General features: G+C 42.7%; 1 protein-coding gene across 3 annotated transcripts in view; it reads right to left on the reverse strand.

The window, feature by feature from the left end:
* SHC4 (SHC adaptor protein 4) overlaps positions 1 to 26,621 on the reverse strand; it is a 60,389-nt gene that overhangs the window by 21,865 nt on the left and 11,903 nt on the right. For 2 of the 3 annotated variants that reach the window (XM_053364908.1, XM_053364906.1), the window contains 5 exons: positions 20,508 to 20,578; positions 5,688 to 5,751; positions 3,029 to 3,148; positions 2,380 to 2,433; positions 1,654 to 1,705 (listed from right to left, as the gene is read on the reverse strand). In XM_053364908.1, the coding sequence (XP_053220883.1) occupies positions 1,654 to 1,705; positions 2,380 to 2,433; positions 3,029 to 3,148; positions 5,688 to 5,751; positions 20,508 to 20,578 (361 nt within the window). Of the gene's footprint in view, positions 1 to 1,653; positions 1,706 to 2,379; positions 2,434 to 3,028; positions 3,149 to 5,687; positions 5,752 to 20,507; positions 20,628 to 26,621 lie in introns of all 3 variants that reach the window. The other variant, XM_053364909.1, reaches the window with a different exon arrangement.

Below are 26,621 nucleotides of genomic sequence, written 5' to 3' on the forward strand. Positions count from 1 at the left end.
TTCTTTTAGCTTTTCTTCAGGACAGGAGGTATTCCGTCCTGGGTATTATGCGACAAACTGTTTTGGATGTCTCACTTCCACGTCTGATATATTTGGAATCATTGGAGTCATTTAGACAGTACTCCAGGTGCAAATGTAAACATTGATTTGCATAGTCACCTTATTATATTTTCTGTTGCCTTGCTAATTTCCAGGAACATAAATAACAATATAAGAAGAGCCTGCTGGATCAGGCCAATGGCCCATCTAGCCCAGCATTATGTTCTCACAGGGGCTGACCAGATGCCTGTGGAAAACTTGCAAGCAGGACCTGAGCATTCTTCCCTCATGATGTTTCCAGCAACTGGATTTCAGAGGAATTATTGCCTCTGACTATGGAGGCAGAGCATCGCCATCAAAGCTAATAGTCATTGATGGCCTTATCTTTAATAATAATAATAATAATAATAATAATAATTTATTATTTATACCCCACCCATCTGGCTGGGCTCCCCCAGTCACTCTGGGCGGCTTCCAACAAAATATTAAAATACAGTAATGCATCAAACATTAAAAGCTTCCCTAAACAGGGCTGCCTTCAGACGTCTTTTTAAAAGTCTGGTAGTTGTTGTTCTCTTTGACATCTGGTGGGAGGGCGTTCCACAGGGTGGGTGCCACTACCAAGAAGGCCCTCTGCCTGGTTCCCTGTAACTTGGCTTCTCGCAGTGAGGGAACCGCTAGAAGGCCCTCGGTTCTGGACCTAATTTTCTTTTAAAACCATCCAAAACACTCAAACTTTCTTCCTGGGGGGAAGTCATTTCATCCCCTTGATCATTTTGGTTGTCCTTCTCTGAACCCTTCCCTCACAACTCCTCTTCCCTCACAACTCCTCTGAACCACAACTCCTCTTCCCTCACCTCCCCAGCCACTTCCCTGTTGCCTCACGATTGCATGCTCCTGACATAGTGGCAGCATGGGCATGCTCTGCCTGGTTCTGAGGAAGGGGTCTCTCCTTATCACCAGGCATCATGGGTGAGGTTGCCCAAAGAGTCCTGCCGTTTGCCACAACAGTGTTAAATTGCTGTTTAAAGTTATCACAAAACTTTAAAGTCACTGGTTTCCCCAAACTAGCATGTCTTTATTATATACTGGGACGCGGGTGGCGCTGTGGTCTAAATCACTGAGCCTCTTGGGCTTGCCGATCGGAAGTTGGCAGTTTGAATCCCCACAACGGGGTGAGCTCCTGTTGCTCTGTCCAGCTCCAGCCAACCTCGTAGTTTGAAAGCACGCCAGTTCAAGTAGATAAATAGCTACAGCTGTGGCGGGAAGGTAAATGGCATTTCCCTGCACTCTGGTTTCCGTCATGGTGTACCGCTGCGCCAGAAGTGGTTTAGTCATGCTGGCCACATGACCCGGAAAGCTGTCTGTGGACAAATGCTGGTTCCCTTGGCCTGAAAGTGAGATGAGCGCCGCACCCCATAGTCGCCTTTGACTTGACTTAACCGTCCAGAGGTCCTTTAACTTTTTATTATATATCATTTCAATTCTAGCATTTGTATCTGGGTCTCCCTCCAAAGTATGGTCGTCTCATGGCAGCATTTTGAAGTACATGGAAAGTGAGTGGAAATTATTATTTTTTATATGTGCAGCATTACTGGAAATGATTGCGCCTACCTCTTTGATTAACGGGGTCTTTAGCAACATAGGCGACATAGTCTGTTGTATCCTAAAACACACGAAGCCAAAAAGGAAAGAAATTTTATTCAATGAGCTTAAGCCACTACAATGTGGTCATTCTATTTTACAGCAGACTCCTACCCCCCACCCCACTTTACAAGAAAGCAAGCAGGGATATTTAAGGATACTTCCAAACTGTTGCTGTTTTCGGGCAGGATTCAACAGAGACAAAAATCAGGTTGCATAATTATAGTCGGTCAGTTGCTCAACAAACCTATTTCTTCAAGAAATTAGGCTTTTTGCAATAACAAAGGTGAAGGGGAAATGCACTGGCAAGTGGAGGATAACATTTGCTTTGATGCAACATCATCTAACCTCCCAGCAAAAAAAATTTCAGAATGAACGCTCATTAAATAGCCAACTTAGTCTAATCTCCTCACAAACAAATCAGGATGAATGAATAAACATCTGGAAATGGCCTAAAACAGAGTGACAACAAAGTATTATGTTTTTAATGGTCAAGGAAAAGCAAACTGCAAGCTTTTCCAAATGAAACAAATCCCTCAGTTATCATTTAAAATGAGCCTTTTCTCCTAATCAGAATCACAGAAGAGTTAGAAAGATAGGGAACAATTTAACTTGGAAACGGGTCACATATGAAATGAGACAACTGACAGACAGTGTGTTATAACAGGTTCTTGAAGTTTAGAAGTTTGTACTTACAGGATCACCTCCAGAAGCAAATGAAATGGACTGCATGTGGTGATTCGCAATAATCTGGGGGGGAAAACACAACAACATCATTGTCGTCATCTGTTTATTGGTATGCCACTTTCCCAAATGGTGTCCCAAGTGGCTCACAATCTCAAATGAACAACAGTAAGTATAACAATTCAAAGAAGGGGTTAGGAGCAATTAAAAACAATTAACTATGCTAAGGTGCTACGCAGCTAGAAATCACCAGTGAGTTACATTGTATAGAAAGAACAAAGAAGCAATCTATAGTCGTTTTAGTGAATACACATTTAGGCTTAGTTACAGGCTAAGTTACATTGGCTGTATACACATCATACATTTAAACACATGCCTCCCCCTCAGAATAATCCTGGAAACTGTGGTTTGTTATTGGTGCTGGGAATTGTAGCACGACTGGGGGCTAAGCAACAGTAGGCTAGTTTCAACCACACAAAAGCACCGGCCTTCCAACCAGTAATTCAGAGGCATGATTATAGCCCAAGGGCAAATTCTGGCCAGGCAAAAACATTCAAGGAGGGCATGAAAAAGGAGGGCTGCTTGCAGAGGAGATGTGGCCCACAAATATATTGAGGCCTGGAAGTTCCCCACCCTGATGTAAAATAATGTGCCAGCTTACCTGCTGGGTCTCAATGTTCAGTAGAGTGAGGCTGGTTGTTGAGATGGTCAGTTTTGTATTCATGCCAGAAAACTGAAGGTTACTTTTACCAAGCACTGGAGATAAAAATTTAGCTGGAGGCTAAAAAGACAAGAAAATGCCTATAGGTTAGTCTTCACATTTCACTTGTAACCAAGGAGAAATGAAATGAATTAATTATTACAAGGTATTCATTATAACACCAGGACCCTTGGGAGATGCAAGACATACCATTAAAGCAGTGGTGGCCAAACTTGGACCTCCAGCTGTTTTGGGACTACAATTCCCATCATCCCTGACCACTAGTCCTGTTAGCTAGGGATGATGGGAGTTGTAGTCCCAAAACAGCTGGAGGGCCAAGTTTGGCCACCACTGCATTAAAGGAACAACTGGGGGAACTTACAAGGATCTGAACTAGCATGAAAGCAGCCATGAAGTTGGTGGCAAGTAGCAACTATGCTGTTTATGGTACATGGAAAGGGGGACTTTAAGGTACTCAAAACGTTGCGATTCCAGTGTAGCAAAAATAGAATTTCTAGCCGCCTGTAACATACGTAGGGGCTCAGTGGTACCCAGGGACAAACTGGGAAGGCACAACAATATGGAAGGTATTGTGGCCCCCTCTCTACAAAGCCAAACGCAATCTGTGTAGTGCTGCATATTCAACTGCAGTAGAGGCTACTGAGGCCAGCTCAGCAGATGAAGGAAAGGTCAAGATGCAAATATAAAGATGAAACAAATTAGAGTTCTGCCCTTCCTTGACAACAGAGGGGGGGAAACCTTTAGATGTTGTTGGACTACAACTTCCATCATTGCTGACCATTGGCTATGCTGGCTGGGGCTGATGGGAGCTGTAGTCCTACAACATCTGGAGGGCGGCAGATTCTCCACACTTGCTTTAGAAGTAGCCGAGCTACAAATACTACTGGGGTGTTTGTGAAAGATGGAAGAGGTGATTGCCATAGTGTTGGAGGAGAGAGCTGAGGACGACTTCTTTTGGGGCCCAAGCTACCTGGGGAGGTCTGGATAGCTGAGCAGACAAACCTCTTCCATCTGCAATGAGGACACGTGGGATAGCCAAAGTGGTCCAGTCCCAATGTAGTTGTCATTGATATTTCTAGTATTAACATTGAATTTAGTTGCCAGTGGCATGTAGGGGAAGAAACTCAGGCTGTGTATTACTCTCCTTTTTTTCTTCCCTCTACAGGGATGCCTGGCATAAAATGCTGGTGAAATAGTTCAGCATTGCTAGTGGCTGCTAATCAAATAACAAGCACTTTAAAGTAAATGCAAACGCTGTTGTTCAAGACGGTTTACCTTCATTGTGGATGTTCCTTGATTACCGTATTTATTGCTCTATAAGACTCACTTTTTCCCTCCCAAAAAGTAAGGGGAAATGTGTGTGCGTCTTATGGAGCGAATGCAGGCTGCGCAGCTATCCCAGAAAGCCAGAACAGCAAGAGGGATTGCTGCTTTCACTGCGCAGCGATCCCTCTTGCTGTTTTGGCTTCTGAGATTCAGAATATTTTTTTCCTTGTTTTCCTCCTCCAAAAACTAGGTGCGTCTTGTGGTCTGGTGCGTCTTCTAGAGCGAAAAATACGGTAATTGCCCATCTCATTAGAAGCACAGATATGTTCGTATAGTTACAGCCATTGTTACACAATATTTTAGTGTTTAATTGCTTGTAAAATAAATAAACAAATATAAAGAAAATGGCCCTTTCTCTCTAGGTTTGTATGCAGCATGGCATATAAAACAATACGTCTTTCACTGATAGCAACTATTCCTATTTGCTAGAATGTACACATCCACTTGCCCAAGAGGGAGCTGAATTGGCTAGGAAAAGAATAAGCCATGGAGGCAGTGAGAGATTTTACTTTCTTGGGCTCCATGATGACTGCAGATGGTGACAGCAGTCATGAAATTAAAAGATGCCAGCTTCTTGGGAGAAAAGCAATGACAAACCTAAATAGCATCTTAAAAAGCAGAGACATCACCTTGCCAACAAAGGTCCGTATAGTTAAAGCCATGGGTTTTCCCAGTAGTGATGTATGGATGTGAGAGCTGGACCATAAAGAAGGCTGATCACCGAAGAATTGATGCTTTTGAATTATGGTGCTTGGAGGAGACTCTTGAGAGTCCCATGGTCTGCAAGAAGATCAAACCTCTCCATTCTTAAGGAAATCGGCCCTGAGTGCTCGCTGGAAGGACAGATTGTGAAGCTGAGGCTCCAATACTTTGGCCACCTCATGAGAAGAGAAGACTCCCTGGAAAAGACCCTGATGTTGGGAAAGATTAAGGGCACAAGGAGAAGGGGACGACAGAGGACGAGATGGTTGGACAGTGTTCTCAAAGCTACCAACATGAGTTTGACCAAACTGCGGGAGGCAGTGGAAGACAGGAGTGCCTGGAGTGATCTGGTCCATGGGGTCACGAAGAGTTGGACACGACTAAACAACAACAAGTTTCTGAAAGCAGCAAGTACGAGGAGTCTTACACCTTTGGGTGTATTGCTGTTGCTTTAGAAATGCTGCTGCTTTGGGATTAGCCTGTGTCTGCTTGCTCGATGCCTGCTCAACTTAAATATATTAAAACAAGCAAGTACTAGTAAATGGTAAATTTCCAGGAGTTTCATATTTACCTTCCTCTTTTTTATGCCTCCTTGCGTTCCTGGTACAGCTTCACACAGCCGACTTATTGCTTCCCTTTGAGAAAGAACAAATAGCACAGACAGTTGATGATTGAGCAATGTGGTTTATTTATGCAGCCTTAGCTTCAGCTTCAGACAGTGAATACTTATTTTCAATATTTAAGTCCCCCTTTTTTTGGCTTCAGCACAACCACCTTTCAGAAAATAATTGTTAGTAACTTACAAGGGTATGGCCGGCCGGCCTTCAGGCGAGTGGGACATTTGTCCCAAGTGCCAGTGCTAAAGAAACTAGTCGCTGCAGCCACTGAGCTTGCCCCCTGCCTCTTGCAAGCAACCAGGAGCTGCAGTAGGGGGTAAGGAAACAAGGAAGACAGCTGGTCCAAGTCATGCGAAGGAACATTAAAACAAATTCCTCCACTCCACTTTGCAAACTTTATCCTCTCCCAAACTGGTTGCGCTTTTGTAGTGACGCAGTGTGGTGTTAAAGCAGTTGTGTGTTTACTTTGTACTCTGTCTCTGCTTATCATATAAAAATCAAAGCTACATAGCTACCTTTGTTGTAATTCTGGGGATTTCACTCCTTGTTAGAAACGTCTCTGAGATGTTTTTCTGCAGCATATACAGTTTATGAAAAAATAAATACATAAATGTATGATTTGTAGCAACAGCCACCCATCTGAAGAAAGGGATAAGCATTCATTTCCTTACTCCTGGAATATTTTGTCCATTTCTGGGCACCATAATTTAAGAAGGATATTGACAAGCTGGAGTGTATGCAGAGGAGGGTGACCAAGATAACCAAGGGTTAGGAGACCAAGCCTTATGAGGAATGGTTGAAGGACCTGGGTAAGTTTAGATTGGTAAAGAGGAGACTGAGAGGAGATATAATAGCCATCTTCAAATATCTTACGGGCTGTCATATGGAGGATGGAATAGGCTTGTTTTCTCCTGCTCTGGAGGCTAGGACCCAAACAGATGGATTCAAGTTACAAGAAAGGAGAATTCAACTAAACATCAGGAAGAACTTTCTGACCATAAGAGCTTGTTTGACACTGGAAGAGACTCCCACAGGAGGTGCTGAACTTTCTTTCCTTGGATGTTTTTAAGCAGAGGTTGGATGGCCACCTGTCATGTATGATCTCGTTGAGATTCCTGCATTGTGGGGGGCTGAGACCCTTCCGACTCTACAGTTCTATGATTCTATGAAAATACTTCCAGTTTGGGATGGATTTCACCGTATATTACTTTTCACAAAGCCATGGTTGTTTAGTAGCAAGCATGGCAGAACTGGATGCAGGATCTCCAGCCTCAAATCTTTGTTTAATCAAGCAGCTCGATAGACAGCCTAGAGAACAAACCACAATCTATCTGTATAACCAACCTTGCAGGGTTTCTGTGAAGATTTTGAAAATGTGATTGATTTCAAGCTGCCTTAAATATTTGTTGCAAGGCAGGGTAGAAATGGGAGAGGGGAACACCCTAAACTTCTAATAAGATTTCCTTTCCAACCAAATTTAAGTGAATGTCTCTTTTAAAGATTCTGTGTCCAGATGGGGGAAGGGAGGGGAGGGAAGCAGATGGCTAATAAAGCACTTGCACGCTTAATGACCTACATCAAAGACAGACAAATTACACACCATATAGTCAAATGACAAGCTGCATTCCCCTTCTTGATGCCGCCATGGTTCAACAACGAAACCACTGATATAAGATCAGTCAGAATCTCTGTTTTGGCATGCAATGTACCATTTAATTATCCTCATTACAGTTATGCAAGGAGAAAAGGAGTTAGCCTTGCCAAAGGCCACTGACTCTGTGAATCCAAAGGGTGAGTGTTTGAGTGGAATAGCTTTTCTTGCAGTCCAGTTTGGGATATCTTGGTAGATCTCTGAGTGATTTGCAGTAGATCAGGAGTGCCCAACTTTTTTCAAAGAGGGCCGGATTTGATGAAGTGAACATGAGTGCTGACATTTCTTTTTAGGATTGGAGTTGATGAGCTTTTTTTAGGATGTTACCCAAAAGTTGTTGAGCTTTTGTGAGGGATTATTCCAAAGTTATAGAGCTTTTCGGTCCTTGCTCCTGCCAACCTAGCAGTTCGAAAGCACATCAAAGTACAAGTAGATAAATAGGTACCACTCTGGTGGGAAGGTAAACAGCGTTTCCGTGCGCTGCTCTGGTTTTGCCAGAAGCGGCTTAGTCATGCTGGCCACATGACCTGGAAGCTGTACGCCGGCTCCCTCGGCCAATAAAGCGAGATGAGCACCGCAACTCCAGAGTCGGCCACGACTGGACCTAATAGTCAGGGGTCCCTTTACCATTATGCTTCTGGGCTGTTCAAAGTGCTGACTCTAGCCCAGGGGTCAGCAAACTTTTCCAGCAGGGGGCCGGTCCACTGTCCCTCAGACCATGTGGGGGGGGCGGACTATATGGGGGGGGTGAACGAATTCCTATGCCCCACAAATAACCCAGAGGTGCATTTTAAACAAAAGGACACATTCTACTCTTGTAAAAACACGCTGATTCCTGGACCGTCCACAGGCCGGATTTAGCAGGCGACTGGGCTGGATCCAGCCCCTAGTTTGCCTACCCATGCTCTAGCCTTTAAAGCCCTCAGCAGCTAGAAACAGGTAACCTAGAGAACTACTTGTTCCCATATAGGTTTGTCCGGGAATTAGGATAAATGTCAGAGGCCCTGCTCTTTGTGACACCTCAGGAGATTTGGCATAGAATCATAGAACTGTTGAGTTGGAAGGGACCTCATGGGTCATCTAGTCCAACCCCTGCTTGTGAGCACAAGAAACAGAGGATTCAGGTATACAATTGCAAATAAAACGTTTTAAGTGCAATATACAATGTGACACAAGATGGCAATGGTGAGCCTTATGGAAAATTCAATGTATTTTTTAAAACGCTCTTTTTTTAAAAAAAGCTTGAAAGCTTTTTTCTTATATTCATCCAGCTTTTCCTTAATTTCCTTCTTTAAATTGTTAAAATTCTGTTCTAAATTTCTTGTTATATTTATTCCCAAGTACTTTATGATATTTCTTAATTTTATGTCTTTTTTTATTTCCTTCAAAAAAATTCACTTTTCATCTTCATCGTAGTTAAATATCATCATCTCTGATTTGGACCAATTAATTTGCAACCCTGTTATTTCTCCATTTTTTTCCCAAATGTGCCTCTAACACCTGCATATTTTCCCACAGATTTTCAATTGTCAGTAAGGTGTCATCTGCAAATAAGCTCATTTTCTCTTTTCCTTTATTGCTTATTCCTTTTATATTTCCATCTTCTCTAATTACATTGGCCAGAGTTTCAATGACCAATACAAATAAAATTGGGGAAAGGGGTTTTTATATTTGTGTAGATTCCACCAGAGCGTTCTTGGTGATGCTGTCACGACATTATACTGTCCTCCAAAATGATATTCACCAGGCTCCCTCACTGTCTTTTACCAGAAACTGAATACACTTTTATTTCAGTGGACTCTATTGTTGCTTGTAGCAGATTTACTATATAACAACTTTTAACTTTGCTGCTGCTGCTATGTTTGTGTTTTTCTTAGCTTTAAGAGCTGATTGCATTTTGATATTGCTCTTAGAAACTGTTTTACTTGCATTTTTTAATTGATTGTATAGTATGATTTTATGGTTATGTTCTGTATGCCATTCTCAGTCCTTGCAGCAGGACAGCAGCATATAAGTAAATTATTATTATTTTAAATTCATTTCAACTCCCTTCTCGCGAACAATTAATCAGAGAAAAAGTTCTTGCCAAGCTCCTAGCTACTAAATTGGCCTTTATAAGGATGCAGGAACTCCTCTTCCAAGCATATACAAGGGGCCAACAGTGAATAAAACAGACTGGCCTCTTATGTAAGGAAAGCACACTGAGAAGATGAATGAAATGGGGGGGGGGAATGAGGGGCAAACTGAAATTTGGCAATAAATGAATGCTCAGCTGCTTTGCCCAAAGACCCTCTGGGTAGAATGAATAAGTCCAAAGCAAATACAATAACAAGGGTTCTCATTCTTGAATGTGAAAAAAATAGCAGGACTTCAGGAACAGCTACCCACTCCAGTAATTTTCCCCCCAGTGGGAGGTCAAAGTTTATTACCAAGTGGTCCCCATTATTTATATTGTCCAGTGGAAAATGCTTTGCTGAATAGCCCAAAACCTTTACCCTATTAAGGAATTTTGGCCATCTCAAGAGACCTAACGTAAAGACCGAACCACGAACTAGGCAGTCTTGAGTTCAAATCTCTCCTCTCAGTAAGACGCCTCTCTCTTTCTCTCTCCTTTCTGTGATCCTGAGGTAATACTGGCCTATTTTATAGGGCTGTTATGCCATTTCTAGCTCTCATGGCTTCAGGAACTACAGGCTTAGAAATGTAAGCTATGCACAGTGATATTTCAGAAAGCAGAGGGCTGGCTACATAAGGTTTGCAGGGGACCGAGGCAGTTATAACTAGCAGAAGCCAAGTGATCCAAAAATAAAGATAAAATATGCAAACGTGTTTAATTTATATAGATTGCAGGGTACTGCTTTTCCTGGCATGGAATCTGAGTTGCTTTGGTACCCGTGATCTTAAAAGAAAATCAAAAAATCAGCACAGACACAACCTCTGGTTCATCTTTAACCTCCTGGGAGCAGTTCATTCAATCACAATGCCATGTATACCAGTCATCAGGTAGTGAATCGTAGCACTGCACCAATAATACCAAAGTATTTGCTTTTTAACATAAAGGCCCGCCTAACAATGCAGAAGGTATCTACTAAAGATGCTATGTCAACATTTATGTTGCTTTTTGGATGCCTGGCTGCCAAAGTGTTGTTGTATAAAGAATAGTTAAAAGTACAGCATAAAGCAATAAAAAAGGCAACAGAAGTACAATCAAGCCATCCTGCCATCAGCACTTGGGTTCCTTGGGTACTGCCAGGGCCCCTGTGGACCCCTTTGAAAAAGTTTCTGGGTTCACAATGCCATGAAGTGGTATTACATTAGGGTAGGGTTGCCATGTTTCAAAAAATTGAAAATCCAAAGATGTTGCAAAATCGCAAAGAAATTGGACGTTTTTGAGCTATTTCTGAGGGAAATTGGCAAAAACGACACTGCCCAACATCAGCTGCCATATGTCCAAATTTCCCCAGACATTTTGTCAATTTCCAGCCAGACATTGCTTGCGGCGGCTGCAGTATTCCATATATGTCCGGAAAATTCTGGACGTATGGCAACCCTACATTAGGGCAGTGTAGAAAATCAAAATGGTAGCTCCTGGCCCCAGTCATCCAGCAGTGCCACAAAGTAAACTAAAAAAGGGCCACTGATATAGATGGTTCCCACCAGAGGGCACTTTGCACAGGGGCCACCTCAAACCCTGAAGCTGTCCCCACAAGCAACGTGATCAAAAGATATCACTGTAAAAATGAATAAGCACCAGCAATCAAGGGATAAAAACAGTAGCTTTGTCTTCACAGAAAGCCTGATAGGAGAGGTTAGTTTTCACCATTTATTTTAATATTGTTGCAACTCACCCTGGGACTTTTTAGTGAGAAATCTAACAAAATAACTAAATCCACCTCTTAGGGAATGCAGTTCCAACACATAAGTCCCACCACCACCAAGAAGGCTCTGTCCACATCCTACCGCCCTAATCTCAGAGAATGGCAGAATGTGGAGCAGAGCTTTGTGCAAAGATCTCAGGTGATGTGAAACTCCTGATTGTCTAGAGAAATGGAATTCCTTTACTGACACATATGGACTTAGGGCTTGTCGTCTGTTGCCCTTCAGCTGTAAAGAGTGCTGGTTTTCGCAGGGAAAGCTCCAGGACCAAAAAATAAAGAAGAGTGCTCAGACACAGCTTTTGAAGCATTCCAGACCTGTGCCTGGAAAGAGTGGGGCAAAAACTACATGTGGATAAGCCCTTCATGAAAAGCAACTTTAAAAAAGAAAAGAAGAGAAACTGCCACTAAATTCCTCTCTGTACTTCTCTATTAAGATATAGCAATGTATCCCATTGATCAGCTAAGGAAACACAGCTTGTTTTACCACTGCTCTATTTTGTGTCAACTGGTATCACTTTCAGGCAAGAACAATAATATTGCAATTACCAAGGGCAACTCTAACTGTTTTGTATTGTTTTCTTTTTGTAATTGCAAAATTACAAAATTTTGCAAAATTGCAAAATTACAAAATTAGACAGACAGACAGACAAACAGACACATGCATACATACATAGAAGCTGATGTGTTGGTTACTTTGGGAAACCTTGAATGTGTACACACACACACACACACACCCTGTTGTCTCTAGGTCAGGTGGGGGTTGTGATCCTCTCTGAGTCATTTATGGATTAGCCTTGAAGCCTTGACACAGTTCTGTTCTGCCCTCCCCCAGCTGTTTAAATTGTCTATATAGTGTTGGACTGAGCCTGACAGAGGTCTATATAGTGTTGTCTATATAGTGTTGGACTGAGCCTGACAGAGGTGGAAATCGTAAAACCAATTTGATTTTATCCAGCATATGAGGAATTTGTTACTTTTATTGCCCTGAAACTGCATGAAAACAGCCATTTCATGCTAAAAGCATCTGAAGTTCTTTTGGGTGTCAAGGAACTTGCCAGCCCTGGAGCCTGCGGTCTTCTAGACCATCTAGAAAAAGAATTTTGTTGAGGAGGAGAGGCAATCTTGCAACGAACACTGGCCCACTTTGTTTATTGTTTCTCCAAATGAGGCTGGGAGCAAGGAGGTGGGCTGATGTAAGTGAACAAGAATGCTGTTGAAGATTCGATTTTAAGCATCTGAGGCCCTTCCTTCACCCACAGAACAGAAAGGGATTGTATGTATTGACAAAGTAGAAAGGCTAATCATCAAGATAAAATCAGCCTTATCCAGTTAGCCCCACAATTTCAGATGCCTTCTAACCCTAGCAGTTTTGTCTAGCTGCTTTCAAGGCTTAATGTAGCTATCCAACAAGGTACAGATCCCAACTTTGTTATCCCGTAAAGGTCCCAAAACTACTATCAGCAAGACAGAACATGAGAGAAACCAAACCAAACGATTTAGTAAAATCATGAACTGTGTACTAAGAAAAGGATAACAGCCAGATCGAGTGCACGCTAACTTTTAAATCTTATTTTGGTTTCCAAATTCTATTACAAAAACAACACAGTACGAAACATAGAACCAAGAGTTGTTGCTTACAAGTGTTATGCTCCCAAAGATTTGTCCCAAATAGGAATAGATTGGATACAATGGTACCTTGGGTTAAGTACTTAATTCGTTCCGGAGGTCCATCCTTAACCTGAAACTGTTCTTAACCTGAAGCACCACTTTAGCTAATGGGGCCTCCTGCTGCCGCCACGCTGCCGGAGCACGATTTCTGTTCTCATCCTGAAGCAACGTTCTTAACCTGAGGTACTATTTCTGGGTTAGCAGAGTCTGTAATCTGAAGTATATGTAACCTGAAGCGTATGTAACCCAAGGTACCACTGTATTCTCATGTCCCTGAGACTAGCCGGAAAGGATTATAGTAGTGCCCTATGTCCAAGCATTTCTACTGCTGTAATCCAAACACACTGACCCAGGAGTAAACCCCATTGAAATCAATGGTGCTCACTTCCGGGAAGACATTTATAGAATTGCACTGCAATGAACACATACTGAATTGTATCTGGTTCTGTGACACTTGTAAAAAATACTGGTGTATATTATACTAGGCCTAGGGCAGGCATCCTATCATCCCTAGCTAACAGGACCAGTGGTCAGGGATGATGGGAATTGTAGTCTCAAAACATCTGGAGGGCCAAGTCTGCCTATGCCTGCCCTAGGGTATCCACAGCAGGTATTAAAATGTAGAAGTGCCACAGGTTGCAATGATAGTCTGTGCATTAAGTCCTATGCAGTCCTATGCAGCTGTTCAAGCTATATGCATGAAATATACATGTAACGGAAAGAAAGAGAATTGGCACTGTAGTGGCAGGCCCTCTCCTCAAGCAAAAGATGATCAGGTTAACATCTACGTAGAGTTTATGCACACACTGACTCTCTTGACTCCACCATTGTGTGTAGACAGCCCTTCTTACATGCAGTTGTATACAAGTGAGACTTGCAATAGTATATTACAGTGCTTCTACTCAGGATTCCAGGCAGCCAGCCTTGCCCTGTTCCATGATACTCCATACCCCCCAATTGCAAGCGTCTAGGTGTAACGCGGGGGACGCAGGTGGCGCTGTGGGTTAAACCACAGAGCCTAGGATCAGAAGGTCGGTGTTTTGAATCCCCACAAGGGGGTGAGCTCCCGTTGCTCGGTCCCTGCTCCTGCCAACCTAGCAGTTCGAAAGCACATCAAAGTGCAAGTAGATAAATAGGTACCACTCCGGCGGGAAGGTAAACGGCGTTTCCGTGCGCTGCTCTGGTTCGCCAGAAACGGCTTAGTCATGCTGGCCACATGACCCGGAAGCTGTACGCCGGCTCCCTCAGCCAGTAAAGCGAGATGAGCGCCGCAACCCCAGAGTGGACCACGACTGGACCTAATGGTCAGGGGTCCCTTTACCTTTACCTTTAGGTGTAAATATGTTAATAAACCATACTTCTTAAAGACGCTAGCCACTGCTGTGCCTTGATCTTCCCAACAGAAGCACAACCCTGGGTAAGCACCTGGAACCCCTGGAACCTCACACCGCTCATGGAGATTGGGGTGGAGTGTAAGAATATATACTACGGTACAAAGAAGTTTTAAAATTATTTAGGACTGTTCCAATGTGTAAGCGGCAGCTGAATGTTTACCTTCACTTCATTTTGCTTTCCAGAATGAGATAGAGCTTGCTTCTACCACTGTATGGTAGAAAGCAAATGTGAAATGTTTATTTAAGTGTTGGGTATGCAATCCTTTGTTGTTGTTGTTGCAAACTTAACGATATGCATAAGTTAATTGCAACAGCAAAAAGCTTCCGACTCCCAAGTATGAGCAATCCATTAAGGCTGAATGGGAGCTTTAATGACTTAAGCTTGTAACAATTCATTTTCAAAGGCATTGCTTCAGCTTTAATGCAGAAGCCTCTTTTAATAACTAGGCACAGTCTTCAACCCATTTCTGCATCTTCTTTATTGATGCTGGAAATGAAAAAGAAATCTAGCCCACCCTAACCACTGGATTCTTCTTTCCATTGTTTGTCTCTTGCTAGGGATGCCATCCTTCACTATGTGTCCTTGGGCACCAGCTCCTATCTGACAAAGGAGATTCCTTGGTTGGAAGCAAGATATACCACTGGCATGACTAGGAACCCCTGTGTATATTGGATATGTATCCATAAGTGCAGTGGAATGTGCAAACAGGTGTTGCCCCACCTCGTCCTCCTTAATCCAGCACCCCAGACACCAAAATACAGTGGTTACATACGCTTCAGGTTACAGACCACGCTAACCCAGAAATAGTACCTCAGGTTAAGAACTTTGCTTCAGGATGAGAACAGAAATCGTATTACGGTGGCGCGGCGGCAGCAGGAGGCCCCATTAGCTAAAGTGGTGCTCCAGGTTAAGAACAGTTTCAGGTTAAGAACAGACCTCCAGAACAAATTAAGTTCTTAACCCGAGGTACCACTGTATATGTAATATCTCCTAGCAGGTGGTAAGGGATAACCCTGGACACAGGCCTTCTAACAGATGCAACTCTTGCAAAAACGTAGCTTAAACCACAGAGCCTAGGATTTGCAGATCAGAAGGTCAGTGGTTTGAATCCTTGCGACGGGGTGAGCTCCCATTGCTCAGTCCCTGCTCCTGCCAAACTAGCAGTTCGAAACCGCGCCAAAGTGCAAGTAGATAAATAGGTACCACTCCGGTGGGAAGGTAAACGGCGTTTCCGTGTGCTGCTCTGGTTCGCCAGAAGCGCCTTAGTCATGCTGGCCACATGACCCGGAAGCTGTACGCCGGCTCCCTCAGCCAATAAAGCGAGATGAGCGCCACAACCCCAGAGTCGGCCACGACTGGACCTAATGGTCAGGGGTCCCTTTACCTTTTACCTTTACCTACAGAATCAAGGGACACGGGTGGCACTGTGGGTAAAAGCCTCAGCGCCTAGGGCTTGCCGATCGAAAGGTCGGCGGTTCGAATCCCCGCGGCGGGGTGCGCTCCCGTTGCTCGGTCCCAGCGCCTGCCAACCTAGCAGTTCGAAAGCACCCCCGGGTGCAAGTAGATAAATAGGGACCGCTTACTAGCGGGAAGGTGAACGGCATTTCCGTGTGCGGCTCTGGCTCGCCAGAGCAGCGATGTCACGCTGGCCACGTGACCCGGAAGTGTCTGCGGACAGCGCTGGCTCCCGGCCTCTAGAGTGAGATGAGCGCACAACCCTAGAGTCTGTCAAGACTGGCCCGTACGGGCAGGGGTACCTTTACCTTTGCCTTACAGAATCAAACCATTGGTTCCTCTAGCTTGAGTATTGTTTACACCAGGTATTGGGAACCTCTGGGCCTCCAGATATTGCTGAACTACAACTCTCATCAACCTTACCAAGCATCACCCAACTTGACCTACACAGACTTCGCTGCAGCCCTCCAGGATTTCAAAGAGAGAATCTTTCCCAGCCAGACCTAGAGATTTTGTGTATGGAGCCTGGGACTATCCTGTATACAAAGAAGATGCTCTGCTACTCAGTGATGACCCTTCCCTTTCCTGCCAGACTGCTGGCCCCTGCACCTAAGTTTGGACACAAGCAAACTGTGCGCTTAAGGCAGCTGAGCCAGCAGGGTTTAGTGCCCTACGAAGCACCGGGGGCCTTCCACTGCTGTGCTATGTCCTCGGTGTGAAATAGCATCCTTTGTCACCGTTGCATGATTTAAGTTAGGTATGGGTGAATGTCAATTTCAGTTTCGTATCTTTCTAATCTTAAGTTCCCTATCAGTCTGCAATTCTTTTTTTAAGAAGTCTTGCCTCTTTCTTTTTTCTTCCTGATCCTGCTCCCTCATTATTTTGTGTGTATGTTTTCACCCAGACACAATGTTTTAGGTTTCAGAAGAAACAAGAAATTCACAGAGAGGTCCAAAGGTCTGCTCCTGGGTGTATTGAAGATGAACTTTCTAAAGCAACTGTTTTCAGAGCTTTTGTGGTGTTTTTTATATTCTTCACAGTGATCAGATATATAGGTTAATGACATGTGGTCTGAAAAAGGGGGGAGAGAGAAACCTGCTTGCCCTCTGCCATCCTCTGAATGATGTCTCTGCTCTGACAATTTCCTACAATTGTGCTGTGTGGCACAAAAGTCAAAATATGAACAAGCTGTTGCCTCAGAATCCTTCATGCCACTATCAATTTCACCAATTGGGGGGGGGGGAGCAAAGAAAAAACTAGAATCTTGAAAGACACACTCCTATCTGACCAGAGTCTAGGAAAGCGTGCCTGTTCTCAGAAGAAAGGCATATAAGATCCCCCTCCAACATGTGGAAGTGAAACACAGGAGCACTTAATTCCAATGTTAGATTTAACATAGGAATACCACATATGTGCTTCCTTGTAAGCACTGTACAGCAGAAAATCTGTTTTCAGAGGAAGTTATAGACGTCTCAAGATGACATACAGAACAGTGTAGTTCATGCTTAAATAGCCTTCAGGGAACCCTGGGTTGTCTTTATTGCTTCCTGCTCAATGGAGACATTTTATGATATTCATTCGTATGATTGGTGGTGGACAATATATTAGTGAAATAATATCTAGCTACAGGCTCTTTGCAGCTTTCTAAGCTGAAGCCTGAGACTTGCTAGCCTATTAAACGAAATGCATTCAACACCAACCACTGAACATCATTTCCCTTCCAATATCACTTTGATAAATAGTAGTGATATAAGCAGGGCCCATGACACAATAATATGTTTTGCGTGGCAACTTGAGAGACAAAAGGGCAGCCAAACGTATTTTCTAGACTGGTTTTTTTTTTCAGACCATGCATGCAAAAACAGAAGAAAACAGGGCAGTGATTCAAATGGCCTGGTGCCCATTGTAAATGTCAGCCTCTGAAGCCAGTTCTAGTTGCATGCAACCAGGCATCTACGACAACTAGAAGTCTTGGAAGAAGATGTACATCCTCATCTACATCAAAAGGGGCATTCAGTATCTGTTCAGTGGGGTTCATATGAACATCACAATGTGGACACTCAGCTTCATCAGCTACATGTCTTGATGCCTGAACAGATCCCTCTTGGTTAAGGACGAGGTAGAAATTTCCTTCACTTCCCATTTAAGTGAACAGACTTCATCCACACATTCCAAACAATATGGGGACCAAAACACACCCGCCCTTCAAAATCTGCACTCCTTTGAATTTAGCAATGCAGTTCTCCAGTCATGTGAGGTGTACAAAGATGCATGTAACTCGGGTAACGTGTGAATAAAAATGCATATACTGCTGCAAATAACATACAAAAGTGTACTATATTAGTGCACTATATGCTTTGTATAAATGTGCATATTAGGCAAAATTGTATACATATATGTATATTAGGAGTATATATGTATATTAGGAGTATATTAGGAGAAATTTGCACTAAAATGCTGGTGAATTTTCATGCAGAATTCTTAAAAAATAGAAAGCAAAATAATGTGGAAATGAAAATTGAATTTAAGATTGGGAAAAATGAAAAACTGAGAAACTGAAACGGACAGATTCTCTCAATTCCTATTCTTGGGATAGTTGTCTAATGTTGACAACAAGTCCTTTTCTTCTGATCCACTTGCTTTCCTCCCATCCTGCCCCATCAGTTGCTTGCATTTTTTGTGGAAAAGAACTTTTTTGTGCATCACATATGCAGTAGAGCACAAACATTTGGTGCAGTTTCTGTTCCATCAGATTTCTGGGCATGCCTGAATTCTTTTACACATTCTGTCTGCCACATAACGCCATGTGGTATAACCGGTGACCATACTATATACTGGAAATGCATAAAACCTACATCAAGACGACAAATAGAGGTGCTGCTTTATTTCCTGATACTTGCTAACTATTGGCAGCCTGAAATTACCATATTTTTCGCTCTATAACACGCACTCGACCATAACACGCACGTAGTTTTTAGAGGAGGAAAATCCGTAGGCATGCCACCCGCAAGCATTCCCTCCTTAACACGCACAGACATTTCCCCTTACTTTTTAGGAGGAAAAAGGTGAGTGCTATGGTGCAAAAAATACGGTAACTCCAGAAACAAACCCCTTCAGCTAAATAAAACATGGAATGTTATTAACATTAATCTAATACATGGCTATGCAGTTTTAACTATGGGGAAGCATTAGATGATTTGGCTGAAGGAGACAATATTTGTGAGTTTTTACTACCCATATAGTGGGATAGATTAGAATCTCTGATCTAGAGTTGAAAACTCTCATTCTTTCTGATCAATTCTGAATGTTCTACTATGATATGCAGTAGGATGTATGTTCCCAAACTGTGTCTCACTGGAAAAAGAGGTGTTTGCGTTATTATAAGGTTAGGTTTGTGTGTTCAGAAATCATCATTCACAACCTCTGGGGAGCTGATAAGCCCAATGTCACAAAGATTACAGCACAATTTGGAATCCATCAGATGTACGTATGGCATAAAGTTAATGTTGAATTGTCTGAGGGGGGGAAAAAATAGAATTTTGGTACAATCTTCCATGGCATGGCATGAAGCAGAACCATATGTAGCCTGTACAGAATATGGCTAAGCATATCAGAAATCTGTACAACAGAAGTTTTTTAATGAGATTTTCAAGGTTACCCAAGGCTTGGATCGGCATACTAGCCAGCTATTAATTGTGGTTACCACTGATTCTCTTCCTCCCTTTAAGGGCCAAGCTAGTTGTGATGTTAAGTGCATGGAAGCAATTAAGGGTGCAATTTATTTTATTTTAAAATGTAAATAGCTGATTAAACTCTTTTCCCCCATAGACCGCATGAAAGTTTTCCACCACCCCCACCAGCCAAGTTGATATTAGTCCCAAGAGGGAGACTCACAATGGTGTCCCAGAGGGCTTAAGGGAAAGCAGGGTGTTTTATATATACTTATGAGACATATCTCATAAAATATCTTCTCTAGGTGTAATGCAAATAAAAAGAAAATAAAAGCATGCTCTGATACAACCACAATAATCTCGAGATGACCAACATAAAGACCTAAATACAAAATAGGCACAATAAAATAGTGCATACAGTGCGGAACAAAAACAGCTATCAGATACGTTCATATATTACAACTATCAACTGTACCACAGGGACTTAAAATTAGATCTTGAGAGGCCCGTGAAAGCAGAAAATTTTGAACCTGGGCGCCAGGCAGGCCTCCCTAGGGAGAGATTCCAGAGCCAGGAGCCACCAACAAAAAGGCCCCCTTTCTCATTCATTTAGACTGTAGTAATGATTTTTTAAAAGCCAGTTCTCCCACTTTTCCCAAAAGGATTATTGCTTTTCTTACCCTCTTGAAAATTACAGTAGAAATAAGAATGTGCAAGTTCCCACGTGATAATATTTGCGCGTGGCTGCATTTTTTATTTATTGATAAAATAAATAAACTTTGTGAGCTGCCAGGACAGCCCAGGAAACCAGCAGGGGAATAGGAGGCTAAATAAAATCGGGTGGTGTGCAGTGTGCTTCTCAGATGCCAGATCTGCTACCTGAGGTGACTGCTTCACCTCGCCTCATGAGAGGGCCGGTCCTATGAGCTGATATTGTAGCCTCAAACAGAACAAAAAGGACTATGTTAAAAAGTCACTGAAAAGCAATCACTTCCACCTGCAAAATAAAGGATTTACTATTTAGTAAGCTGCTATTTTCAAACTTCAACCACTTACCTGGTAACTTGTGTCCGAGTGCCAAAATCCAGAGATCTCATTGACTGCAACACTTCAATACAGCCCATATACTAGAGTAAATATTGAGAGAGAGAGAAATCACAGCTGTTTAAAAATTATCTAGAAAAATAAAGAGAAAGAAGTTTCAATCAGAAAACGTTCAAAAGATATACTCCTTAATTTAAAATGATAGCACAGAAATACATAACTCATTCCAAAATCTCCCCATTTCTTATTATTTATGGAATTTATACCCAGCCCTTCCACCTGAAGGAGCCTAGAGTAGCAAACACATTCAAAACAAGACAATAAAAAAGCATTCTAAAAGCAATTAAAACATTCTAAAAACAGTTACAGTTGAAAACATAACCTTATCCAGTGATTTCAGGGTTGCCAAGAACAGTGTATTTCAGCCATCAAACGCTTGGGTAAATACAAATGTTTTCTCATTTTTCCTGACTGTCAGAAGTGCATAAAAGTGTGCATAAAAATGAATTTATTGGTGAAAATAGCATACAGAAATGCATTATATTAAGGGAAATTGCTTGCAAAAATGTGTACATTAGTCAAAACTGCATACAAAAATGTGTGTGCTAGGAGAAATTCACACTAAAATTGTGATGCATGTTCTTGAGAATTATATCTATCTATTTATCTATCTATGGATAACTGCTGCAGAAACGTGGAAAACTGAATTTATGGATCATAAAATGAGAAAGTGGGAGAACCAGAATTAGACCTCACCATTCCTAACGTTGACTAATGCATACATTTCTGTAAGCAATTTTCCCTAATCTAATGCATATTTGTATGTTATTATTTTCTAATATATTCATTCTTATGCACACTTTCCCCTAATATATGCATTTCTGAAAAGAAAAGGGGGAAAAGTCAGTTGGGAGAATTGTAGTGCAAAATCTGTATTGGCGTAAATTCTGAAGGATGGCTGTGTGTAGTTTCCATATGGATGGAGTCGCCTTTAGATGCAAACAAAATCAATGTTCCCATCCCTAATATGGCATCATATATAATGTAAAAACAAAGAAATTGCAATGCATTTCATATAATTTTGCAATTAGCTCCCAAGTCTAAGATGTAGATTTTAAGGGGGGGAGGGTATTTATGAAGAGGCTTTTCGAATCAAATATTTGAAAAATTCCCCTTGAGATCATTTATCCATTGAAGAACGTGTATGATCTATGCTATGAAAGGGAGGCAACAGTATATTTATATCTGTGCTCTGTTTTCTGTTAAGAGCAGAAATCTTGCAAACTGGCAGGGCTGTGCTTCGCCATGCTTGATAAAGCCAAAGATTCGGAGGAGTAGGTGAGTCACAGTTTGAGATCATATGACTGTGAGTAAGATCACGCTGCACACATCTGTGTGGGAAGCTACGCTGAGCAAAAAACTGCAAGGTTGGGGTGGGGAGGGTGAGAGAGAGAAATCAATACCAGGGGTTTTGCCATAAATTATCCTGAGCAGAGTTAATCTTATCAGCATTTCACAAAAGCCACTTTCACTTAAAAGCTTGAACAGGGATAATACATTAAATACAGGAGCATCTCTTAGGATCTGGGCTTTTAAAAAAAAACGTCAATGGGTGACTCCAGCTCCTGGGACTATTAATGGCTGTAGTTTTCAATAGGAAGGGAATTGAGAAAAATGTGTAGGGCTGGTTTTGGAAGGCATCAAGGTGGGGTGAACACCAATGGCCCTGAGGAAGTCTGAGGGTCCTGGGGAAAATCCCAGAGACACTATCTGACCTTTGCTTTTCTATCAGTCATCACCAGACTGTTGCAGCTCAGGGAAAGATGGGAAGCAGGGCCACTCCATTTGCTCTGCTGAGATGGCAGCTTTTTTTGTCTCCTCCTCGGCCGTTCTTATAGGACCTTTGTAAATTTGAGAACTGGTGCTTGAGTTTTCTTGTTTTCTCTTCCCTCCCCATCCCCTTTTCCTTGTGTGTCGTGTCTTTTAGATTTTACGCCTGATTACTATAAGCCACTTTAGGAGTGGCATTATTTATTCATCATAAGGTCCCAAGGTGAGTAACAAAGTACAAAAATAAAATACAGTGGTACCTCGGGTTACAAACTTAATTAATTCCGGAGGTCCGTTCTTAACATGAAACCATTCTTAACCTGAGGCACGCTTTCACTAATGGGGCCTCCCACTGCCGCCACGCAATTTCCGTTCTCATCCTGGGGAGAAGTTATCAACCCGAGGTACTACTTCCGGGTTAGTGGAGTTTGTAACCCGAAGTGTTTGTAACCCGAAGCGTTTGTAACTCGAGGTAGCACTGTACAGTGGTACCTCTGGATGCAAACGGGATCCGTTCCGGAGCCCCATTCGCATCCAGAAGTGAACGCAACCTGTGTCTGCACGTCTGCGCGTGCGCGGGTCGCAATTTGCCGCTTCTGCTCATGACATCATTTTGACCGTCTGCGCATGCGCGAGCCGCGAAACCCGGAAGTAATGCGCTCTGTTACTTCCAGGCCGCTGCAGCGTGCAACCCAAAAATACTTATCCCGAAGCTACTTCAACCCAAGGTATGACTGTACTGAAATCAGTTAAAACAAATACAATCAGAAGAATAGGTGGGCCTTAAAATTCTCTCCGGTATCAAAGGCCAGGGCAAAGAGGTACGTGTTCAGCATAGGATGAAAGCTATAAAATACAGCTTTTTGGCTGAAGAGTAGGGTGAAAATGTTTTTAAAAAATCAATAACAATGGGGAAAGAATGAATTTTATCTGATGTTTTCCCTTGCCTCAATTCTTCCACTTCAAAAGGAGGGAGGTGTGGACCCAGTGCTTTTTTTCTTAAAAAAAAATGTTTAGGGGTACTCTCATTTTGACTCAAGAAAACCACCATTTTATAGTTCAAATTGGGAAAAATAAATACAGTAAATGGACAAAAGCACAGAGATTCACAAAATGTTTAGGGGTATGTGTACCCCTGCATCCCTCCAGAAAAAAAGCACTGGACCAGAACATAACATTAGTTAACAGATATTTTGGGGGCACGCACTGAAGTTGATGAAAAACAGAGAAATTCTGGTTTTAAGTTAGAAAGGGGGGGGTTAGCCATTATTGTTTTCTCTAAACTAGGGGTGACACGTTAGCTTAGTCTAGTGACAGGCATCAAATACTAGGTTAGTAATTTGCATGGATAGTTCAGTTGGTAGAGCAAGAGGCTCTCAGGGTTGTGGGTTCGAGCCCCATATCGGGCAAAAATATTCCTGCATTGCAGGGGGTTGGACTAGATGACCCCTGTGGTCCTTTCCAACTCTACAATTCCATGATTCTATGGCTCTATGTGTCGTCATCATCATAATCACCCACTTAATCTGATATGGCCACTTGCCATTATACAAATTTAGTTGTATGTCAAGGAAACAAACCTTGCACGGTCATTAAATTTTACAGTTGTTACAGACCCAATTAAAAATATCAAATCACGACACCATAGAAGAAAACCAGGATCACTATGTAATCCATAGAATTTCTATTAATCTTAGTACACGCTACTAAGTACCTGAACAAGAGATTCTGCTGTTTTAAACTTATCAGGATCTTTCAGTAGGAGCAGCAACTTATATTGAGAAGTTCATCATATACCACAAAACATATGTTAACGGCATCCCATTTGTGCTAAGTTGGAGTAACTCAGCAAACCTTTTTATTTGTGAAGCTGCTTTATAATGTATAAAATCACTGGTCTGAATAGCCCGGTAATGTTGATTTTGACTCTTTCACCAGCTGCTTTTAGCTACAGATAACTTGGATTCCCTTATTCCAAATAGGATTCCTCACAAGAAAAGGGAAAAGTTGACAGCTATGCTTGGATTCAGCCTGTGATTTTCTGCATGCAGAACATGTACTCTGCCACTGAGTTATGACTCATCCTAGGGCTGTATCTCTGAGGTGCGTAGTGCTGAGATTCTGCTGTATTCACCACAGATAACAGGGCTGGCTTTGGGATCTTGAGAGTTTCTGAGCAAGAAACTATTAGCGGGACATATTAAAAAGCAAAGAGAAGACATGGCATGCAAACAGAGTGCACAGAGGAGGCCCCCGACAAATGACTAGTGCAAGCAAGCCAAGCCATATGCCAACATCTTTCTCCAAAATATGAGTGGGACCACGCCACACATTTAAAGCACATTCAGTGCACATTTAGAGCACACGGCTTCCCCTGAAGAATCCTGGGAACTGTATTTTGTTAAGGGTGCTAGGAATTGTAGCTCTGTGAGGGTGAAACTATATCTCCCAGGTTTCTTTGGGAGAGGTCATGTGCTTTAAAACATGCATTGAATATGCCTTACATCTATAGTGTGGTTTTGCTCTAAGAGCTGAAAAAAGAGATAGAAGCACAAAATGGTGTAGGCATTTCAGCAGGTACATCCATGGGGGGAAAGTCACCCACAGAGAGAACCTCTTTCTACCTCCTCTGTTCAGAACAGATGGGGAAAGTGGGTGTCCAGTCCTGACATCCAGTGAAATGTGAGCATGTTCAATGTAGGAGAGGTTTAAAAATGCTCTGTTTGCCATCGTATTGTATTTAAGTTTGGAAAACTGCAGATAAGAAAGGGTGTACAGTGGTACCTCGGTTTATGAACTTAATCTGTTCCAGAAGTCTGTTCTTAAACCAAATCTGTTCTTAAACCAAGGCACGTTTTCCCTAATGAGGCCTCCTGCCACCGGTGCCCTTCCACCATTTGGCTTCCATTCGTAGACCAAGGTAAAGTTCACTAAATGGAACACTACTTCCAGTTTTGCAGAGTTCTTATCCCGAATAGCTTGTAAACAGGGCTGTTCTTAAACCGAGGTACCACTGTACGTTTTTAGGTTTGAGAACGAATTGAGGGTTTGCATCCCTCTTTTTTTCTTTAGGTTTAAAAAGGCTGTTATGTGTGAACAGGCTGCTGCAATAGATGGGCCTTTGGCCTGATCCAGCAAGCTTTTCTAAAGTGCTGGTAAGATGAGCCAGTGCAAACAGGAACTGAGCGGGAACAGCAAACAGTATTCTTGTGCACTGTGATTTTTTGAGAAAATATCTACGTTTTGGAGACATCATTGGAGACCCTGGAACAGCCAGCAAATTGCTGACCCCTGCCAAATACCTTTGTTTCTGTCTAGATCAGCTGCTCTCAACCTGTGGGTCCCCAGGTGTTGGACTACAACTCCCATAATCCCTGAGCTCTGGCCTTGCCAGCTAGGGGTGATGGGAGTTGTAGTTCAACAACATCTGGGGACCCAAAGGTTGAGAAAGGCTGGTCTAGATCCAGCTGACCTCCTCAGTAGATCCCTGGTAGCTTCAAAGCCCTGGCGTCTACTGTATCATGCTACTTCCTGGAGCCAGGCACGATGTGAAATTCCACATCCTCCTACGATGCTTAACTGATCTATTTCCTCAGTGAACAGGCGACTTTGCCATTCAGTACGGGACTCAGTAATGAATGCCAAAGAGCAAGCGCATCTGGAGGGCTTCTTTGCCAGGTCAGTCACCCACGGGATGCCAAACCACAACTCATCAGGAGTAATTACAAAGGAAGCAGATGGAACAGCTGCAACCCACTCTCTCTTTGTCCCATCTCTTTGGTAAGGCTTGGAGCTGAAGGGTCTTCAGGCAGACACCTGTGCTCTCAAGTATACCGACACACACACACATTTGGATATTATAATTAAATGTTTGCACCCGGTGCAGTGGATCTAAAAGAGAGGGAGAAGCTAAAAATATATTTCCCCAGCTCCTGAATCATAGATGAGTTTGAGAAATACTGAGTCACTTGGAGTTCATTTCCTCCTCATGGGAGTCTTGGGTGGATAGAAAGGCAAAAATATAGCAACCACACTGAAGCTATGCAGGATTATGTCTGGTCCAGACAGCGCCCTGAGGGGACCCTTATGCATTCTGTCTTGAGCCAAGGTAAGACACCAATGAAAGCGAGGGGGGCAATGTCTTGGAAGCAATGGCACATTTGCATTACTGATGTCCACACACAAATTGTTCAGATTAAATGGAAGCAGCATGAACCTGGGTGCATGAGGATGGACCTTGCTGTGTGTGTATGTGGTGGAGGAGGGGGGTCAGTTTATTTTCTTCCACCCCTTAAA

This window comes from Podarcis raffonei, chromosome 14 (genome assembly GCF_027172205.1).
Source record: "Podarcis raffonei isolate rPodRaf1 chromosome 14, rPodRaf1.pri, whole genome shotgun sequence".
NCBI lineage: Eukaryota > Metazoa > Chordata > Lepidosauria > Squamata > Lacertidae > Podarcis > Podarcis raffonei.